Source organism: Microtus ochrogaster, chromosome 1 (genome assembly GCF_000317375.1).
Source record: "Microtus ochrogaster isolate Prairie Vole_2 chromosome 1, MicOch1.0, whole genome shotgun sequence".
NCBI classification, from domain to species: Eukaryota; Metazoa; Chordata; class Mammalia; order Rodentia; family Cricetidae; genus Microtus; species Microtus ochrogaster.
The window spans coordinates 57681785-57689906 of record NC_022009.1 but is presented as its reverse complement, the minus strand read 5'-3'; the positions used below and the strand labels follow the sequence as shown (position 1 = coordinate 57689906).

Here is an 8122-nt window from a genome sequence, read left to right as displayed (position 1 = left end):
TCTCTCTCTCTCTCTCTCTCTCTCTCTCTCTCTCTCTCTCTCGCACACACACCATCCTCTCTTCTTTCGTGTAAGAAAAAGTCTGCCAAAACTTCCACATAGAATCAGAATTTCTAAACAGTTCAAAGCAAGAGAGGAAAGGGGGGGCACTACATAGAGCACCTGCATTGGAAAGGGAAATAGAAGAAAATCGAGAGTATTCATCAAGTGAGGGTGGGAACAGATCTCAAGGTGCAGAGTTGGCTCAGGGAATAAGAAGAGTGGTTGTCTTTCCAGAGGACATAAGTTTGATTCCCAGCATCCACACAGTGGCTTATAGCCATCTGTAACTCCAGTTCTAGGGGATCCAATGTCCTTTTCTGGCCTCCTCAAATACCAGACACACAAGTAGTACATTAACACACATGCAGGCAAAACACACACACACATATTTTTGAAGTCTGTATTTCCCTAAACTAACTATAATTAGAAATAAATAACAAGATAATATTGGGGGGGGGGCTTTTTTTTAGTCGTTTTGTTGTTATTTTGAGATGGAGTCTTACATCTAGTCCTGACTGGATTGGAACTCAGAGATCCGCCTGCCTCTGCTTCCCAAGAGCTGGGATGGAAGGTGTGTGCCACCACAGATGCCTAAGACAACATTTCGTAAGAGCTTCAAGAGTAGAAGATATTTAGGGGTGAAGTCTCGACAAAGACCCACAAGATGCTGAAAACAATGCAGCACTGCTGAGACAATTAAAGAAGCCCTAAAGGAAACACTATGGCTCAGGACTTGAAATATTTAAATTGTCTTTATGTTTTCCCTGACTCTTGTCCAGACTCAAAACAGCCCCAATCAAAATCCCAATGAGTTTCTGTTTTGTTTAGAAACTGAAAGACTAGTCTTTCATTTTTTTTATGTTATTTTATGTGTATGGGTATTTTGCCTGAATATGTCTGTGTACTATGTGCATGCCTGGTGCCTCCATAAGAGACCATAGAAGGAATTAGATCCCCTAGAAGTAGAGTTAAGATACCTGTGTGCCACCAAGTGAGTGCTGGGAGCTTAATCCAGGACTTCTGGAATAGCCACTGAACCATCTCTCCAGCACCTCTGTTTTTTTGGAGGGTCTCACACTATGTTGCCCAGGCTATGCTTGAAGCAGTTGTCACAAATGATCCTCTGGTTTCAGCATCCTGAACTGCTAGACTACAAACTAGATGAGACTACAGGCATGTGCCACCAGGATGCATTGGGCTTAACAAGTTAATCTTAAACTCACATGGAAATACTAAGGGTCTGGCACTTCAAAAGCACAAGCAACAACAAAGAACACCTCTGAAAATGAAGAGAAAAGTTAGAGAACACTAAATAGGTTTCAGGATTTATTTTAGTTACAATAATCAAAATATTGTGGTATTGGCACCAGCACAAATAAAACAGATCCTGAAACAAAACAGTCTAGAAATAGGCCCACACATATTTAGACAAGCAAGTTTCAACAAAAGCACATGGGTAACTCAGTAAAGCAGGACTTAAGCAGAAGTCTGAGAAAGACTAGGGTGGGGAAGCACCCTACAACACACTTTACATCACACCTACAAAGCCAAGTAAATTTAGAATGAATAACAGACCCAAACACAACCTAAAATGCTATCACTTTTAGAAGCATGTAAGAATATATGTACTTGGGCCAAGCAGTGGTAACATACACCTTTAGTCCCAGCCCTCAGGAGGCAGAGGCAGGTAGATTCCTGTGAGTTCAAGGCCAGTCTGCTCTATAGAACTAGTGTCAGGATAACCTCCAAAGCTATACAAAGAAGCCCTGTCTCAAAAAAACAAACAACAACAACAAACAAACAAACAAAAACCAACAAAACTGTACCCGTGAGTTAGGCAGATTTTAGATGACACTGTCCAAAAATTACATAAAAGGAAAAGTTGACATAAATTTTTAATTAAGCTAAAGTTTTGGTTTTGGTGGTCCTTCTGGGGATCAAACCCAAGAACTTGTGTCAGGTAGGCAAACATCCCCAACTCATAAACATTTAATAAAAATTAAGGATGCTAGGGGCTGGAGAGTTGGTCTGAAGTTAAGACTCAGCACTGGCTGAGCTTTCAGAGAACCAGGGCTCAATTCCCAGCACCAACATGGATACTCACTCAGTTCCAGGGGTCTTGACACCCTCTCTTGTCCTGGTGTGGGCACTGCATGCACACGGTACAGAAACATACACACAAACAAAACACTCATAAACACAAAATAAAAATAACAGTTTTAAAAAGAGAAAAACTTATATAAAGAACTTTAATAACTGAGTTAGAGGGGCTGGAGATATGGCTCAGCGGTTAAGAGCACTGATTGTTCTTCCAGAGGACCCGGGTTCAATTCCCAGCACCCACATGGCAGCTCACAGCTGTCTGAAAATGCAGTTCCACAAGATCTGACACCTTCCCACCAATGTACATAAAATAAAGTTAAATAAATCATTAAAAGTTTTTTTTAAAAAAAACTGAGTTAGAAAACAAAATAATTTTTAAAAAATTATATCAAAGGCTGAGGAGATGGCCTGCCAAACAAATATGAGGACCTGCATTCAGATCCCAACCCCTTGGAAGGCAGGGACAAGTGATTTCTGGAGCAAGCTGGTTTGCTAGACTAGCTGGTATCAGGAAGCTCTGGATTCAGTTTAGAGACTCTGCCTTAAATAAGATGAGAATAAACCAGAAATATTCATAACCTCAACCTCCAATCCTGCACATACTCATGTACATACACATAAACACACACACACTTTAAGAGATTTTTGAGAAACTTTACCGGAAAAGCTACACAATAGTAGTCTCATGCTATCAGACATGACCAGTACACATATTACAGAGGATGGAATGAAGAGAACTGGCCACAGAGAGCTGTGCTAATGTATATGGAGGAACTGGTACCCTCAACCTGCTATTGAAATGTTAAACAGTGAATAAGAGATTGGCAGTTTCTTTTGTTGCTGTTTTGTTGAGACAAGGTCTCTCTCATTCTGTAGCCCAGGCTAGACTACAACTCATTATGCAGCTTCTACTAGCTTCAGACTTGAAGCTGTCTCAGCCAAGTGCTGAGATTATAGGCATCAGCTACGGCACCTGGCTTTCCAAGTTTTCACATTGTTTTTTGTTTGGGGGTTTTCTAGGCAAGGTTTCTCTGTGTAGCCCTGAAACCTCAGAGATCTGTCTGCTTCTGCCTCCTGAGTACTGCACAGTCACGCACTACCTCCGTCCAGCTGGAATGGTCCTCACGGGTTAAATATACCACTGCCACTTGATCCGGCCACTCCATTCCTAGGTATCTCTCCATTTGAAATGAAAAGTCTGTCTATCAAGTACACTTTGCAGCAGCTTCACTTGTAATAGCCCCCAAACAACCCACATGTTAATCAACCAAGCAGAAAAGTTGTGGTCTAGTAGACTACAACTCAAGAATAAAAACACAAACCACTGACACACCCGAGTACAACACAGGTGGATTTCAAAATAATGAGGCTGAGTAAAAGAAAATGTAAAACACTATAAAGTTTCAGTTATCTGCTATATAATCCCATTCATATAAAACTCTACAAAATGCAAATGCAGAGAACAGATTGGGACTTGTCCAGGAACGGATAAGAAGGCATAAGCTGAGGAAGAAGGAAAGGAGGGAGGGAGTATGGAGAGACTTTGGGAGGTTAAGGACATATTATCTTATGTATCTGACTATAAGCTTTTGGCGCTTGGCTTTGATGACAGTAGTAGAGGTTGAACCCAGGACCTCAAGCATGCTAGACAAGCACTCTTCCACTGACCTCTTTTTTCTGTTTCTTGTGTTGTGGAGAAGATAACTCCAGGGCCTTATACAGTGCATGCTTTATTACTGAGCTACAAACCCAGCGCCTAGCTATATTTATCTTGTTTGGATATGTCTAATGTTGATTGCATGACCCATGTCAAAATTACTGTACAAACTTTAAATATGTGCAATTTACTGGATGACAACTGTACCTTAATAAAGCTGTTGAAGCCGGGCGATGGTGGCGCACGCCTTTAATCCCAGCACTCGGGAGGCAGAGGCAGGCGGATCTCTGTGAGTTCGAGACCAGCCAGGCGGTCTACAGAGCTAGTTCCAGGACAGGCTCCAAAGCCACAGAGAAACCCTGTCTCGAAAAACCAAAAAAAAAAAAAAAAAAAAAAAGCTGTTGAAACGACCCAGCAATAATCCAGGATTCTCAACCTTTCTAATGCTGAAACTTTTAATAGTTACTAATGTTGTGGTGACCCCAACCATAAGATTATTTTCACTGCTACTTCATAACTGTAATTTTGCTACTGTTATGAAATGTAATGTAAATATCTGATATGCAGGATATCTGATATGTGACCCCTGTGAAAGGGTTGTAACCACAGATTGAGAACCATTGCAATAATCTATTCTTAGCTAAATAAGCATTTATATTTTTCATCCAGATGACTGAACTTCTAACTTGCCACTTTAAGCAGAAGCAAACCAACATTTCCAGAAGATGCATAATATGCCAAGCACTGTATAGTCACTTCCCATGTGCTAGCCTTCCTATCAGCACCGAGAGCTACTAGCTGTAAAACACAAGTGGGAGGGAAAAATCCCATCCCCAAACTCTAGAAACCAGACAAGGCCTCTTCTTTCTCTCTCTCTCTCTCTCTCTCTCTCTCTCTCTCTCTCTCTCTAGACCAAACATGAGATCAGCAATAAGCCAAAACCATCAGAGGAATTTTTGTTCTGTTTATTTTAAGACAGTCTCACTATGTTGCCCGGGTACTCCCTATAACAGTGTATTCCAGAGTGTCTTAACTTGTAATCCTCCTGCCTCAGCATTGGAAGTGCAGTACCACACCTAGCTAAAATCTATAAATTTAACTAGAATTTTCACTACATTGGAAGACTAACAATGGATATTTAAATTTTATGTTTTTATATAATAATTAACGGAAAAAAGCCTTGTTGCTTTTTAATAATGAAAGGAATTTAAAAAAAGAAAGAAAAGTGGGCTTAAGAAGGGACCCAGTGGTTAAGAAACACTGGCTGCTCTTCCAGAGGACCTAGAGGTCCAAGTCCCAGCACCCACATGGCAGCTCACAGCTGTCTCTAACTCCACTCCCAGAGTATCCAGCACTCCCTTCTGGCTTCCTTGGGCACAAGGCACACATATATTGCATAGACATACATGAAGGCAGAACATCCATACATATGAAAAATCACTGTTTTTTAATGAAAAGCACTAAAGAAGACATCTCCAAAGACTCAAATGTTGAGCACTCTTCCAGACTTCTGCCCTGTGAGGAGGGATCTAGACGAAAGACCACACTAAAATAGCTGTAGAACAGTGGTGCCTACAGGAGACAGGTCATGTCTGGAAACACCATTCCTAAGCGGAATTGCTATTCTATTAGCTGGATGTACATAATTAATTCTCTATAAATACCTGCAATGAACAGCACTTTCGTTGGGTCAAATATGGTTCTGTGTAATTAGCCAAGTAAGTAACCAATTTACTAGTTTTCTCACTGTATTTACTTAAACTCCTACTTATTTTCAAAAACGATTTTTGGCTCTTCCAACTACAAAAGAGGATACCAATTGGCAGGCCTCTAAGGGTTCAACTTTCTCTCATTCATATTCTTAGAAATCATATTAATCTTATTTTAAATAACTGTAACCATTTAAAATACAGAATATTTGACTAAATTTAAATATTGAAACTGGAATATTGCTCAGCAGCAGAATGCCTGCTAGCAAGCTTGAGCCCCAGGTTCAATTCCTAGCCCTGCGGCAGGAGAGAACTTACAACCAAGCTTAGATTTGGGGGTCCATCTTTTAGTACGCATTATGACAAGGTCTCAGAACCTAGTATTCTGACACTTTGAACTTGAATATTGTGACAGATTTTTCTGTTCATTCAGCAGTGTCTAGCATACTATATACCTAGGAACAATTCCTCACAGAAAAAGTATTTCCAGATGTGGTTACTGTCTCTATTGGCAAACTGTGTCTGGTTAAGCACCATGGTTAGTGTGGTCTACTCTCAAGGCACAGGTCTGTAAGAATGTCCAACATCTGAACATCCTCAACAGTGTCTTCCCCAGTGACTATTTTTTAAAAAGAGCCCTTAAATAAAGCAAAAAAAAAAAGTTTATTTTCTTTTTAAATATTCTATTCTTAAACTGAGGAAGCTAGTTCTACAAAATGCCTAACGTGTAAAGCTGTAATACATGTCATGTTTCCCAAGTTAGGACACACACACAGTGTGACACACAGAACCACAGAAACCACATGTCAAAGGAATATAAAGAAACCAATCCTTAATCAACCAAGGCGGTTAATTTAAGAAATCCCAATCCCCTGTTGTAACTCAGCTCTTTAGTTCTGCATTTGTGCAGTCCACAGCTCGTCTCAAGTGAGTGTCACGTTCCACTCAAGTGTCCAGTTTCAAACCGCCATTATTTTGTAATTCACGATGACTTTGTATGTCTCGGTTCTATCTTTTCAGCCAAATCTTCTCCAATGACAACTCCAGAATGAAAATAAAATGTTTAAAAACCTCTACCATGTTTAAATGGTTTACATAACTGGATTTAATTCCTTTCTCATTATACCAGAGGAATAAGAACTTGGGCTATAGGTACACAGTCATACACGTAGGGAGGATGAAAAACAAATCAGACACACAAAATCTGGACTTCATTTGGACTTCGTCAGCTCAATAGAAACATGGCTTACTTTACACTTTCTCATTTGTACGGGGAAAAAAGGCAATAAGATCTCTGTTTCCAACAGATTGCAAAGATCTGTAATAATTCATGTGAAACCCTTTATTGATGGTTAAGCACCACACAGATGTTGGGTGCTATCAGTGGCGTTGGTCAACACACTAAGGAAATATATCCCTGAAACAGACACACCACTAAACTAGCAGTCATTGGGAAGGAGGCTTAAGACGATAAACTTTGATTTAGAATCCAAGCATCTGGGCTGTAACCTCAGTTACGCTATTAATCTATACATGAACTCTGGCCAACTTAACTTTTCATCTCTAATTTCTTCATCAAGTACAGAACCAAAAGTTCCGAAAGTACATTAATTCAGTCCTTACCAACGTTATCTATGACCAAGTATCCAAAACCCTCATTTAACATTCTATCCCAAGCTCATCTCGGTTCGATCTTTGGAAAAACTGAAGTTGAAGACGGCTGACAGCAAGAAAATTTTTAATGAAAACTGACAGTTCTCGCGAATCTTGTTCTCTATATTTAGTGTTTCCTTCTAAAGGACAGCAAATGAAGAACAGGGTGTATTGAGGGTAGGGCGGGTTCCTTTCCCACAAGCTTCAGGAACCACCCACTTCCCAAAGAGGTGTAACTGCTTCCTCCAGGCCCTCACCTGCCAAAAAAACTTGAAAGACCACGGGTTCCACTGCCCAAGCGAGCAGTTTGCTTTCCTTTCCACTTGGGCGGGGATGGCAGTAATCATCTAGCAAACACACCCTCTAAACACCATTACCCCAACACCAAGTGTCCCTGAAGTCTCACCAAGGACTTAAGTTTCTAGCCTGACGCTCGTTTTTTGTTTCTTTAGAAAAAGAATTCAGACCATGAACTCAAATGTGGGTCCCTCTGTCTTGGTGCGGCTTGGTTTGTGCCAACTGCCAAGCTGCCCCTTCCCTCGCCGCCCGCCCGCCCGCCCCTCCCGCGCGTGGGCACAGGCGCCGCCGGCCGGCCCTCACTCCCGACCGCGCCAGGTCGCGAGGGCGAACCCGGAGTTCGCTCGCTCGCTCGCTCGCGGGGTGACGTGCCGGGCAGCGAGGCCGAGGCGTCGTCACTCCCCCCACCCACCCCTCACCCCCTGCGCCCCGGGTCGCTCCTCTCCTCACCGATGACGATGCGCAGGTGCTTGAGGCGGGTCAGCGCGTCCTTCTTGGTGTCCAGCACCTTCTGGGTGGACTTCTTCACGTCCCCGTGCGGCTTCTTAGAGAACATCCTGCGGCCGCCGCGGCCCCTCCCGGCCGGGTCCCCCCGGCCGAGCGCAGGCGGTGGGCGGGGAAGAGGTTTATCCGCGGCGGCTCATGCGCTCCCCCGCCGCGC

At 42.3% G+C, this 8122-nt stretch overlaps 1 protein-coding gene across 8 annotated transcripts in view; it reads right to left on the bottom strand.

The window, feature by feature from the left end:
- Nucleotides 1-8116, bottom strand: part of Ralgapa1 (Ral GTPase activating protein catalytic alpha subunit 1) — a 233890-nt gene extending 225774 nt beyond the window's left edge. For 7 of the 8 annotated variants that reach the window (XM_013347178.2, XM_013347177.2, XM_026781789.1 and 4 more), the window contains exon 1: nt 7912-8017. In XM_013347178.2, coding sequence (XP_013202632.1) covers nt 7912-8017 — 106 coding nt within the window. Of the gene's footprint in view, nt 1-7911 lie in introns of all 8 variants that reach the window. The other variant, XM_013347173.2, reaches the window with a different exon arrangement.
- Nucleotides 8117-8122: the final 6 nt, after the last annotated feature.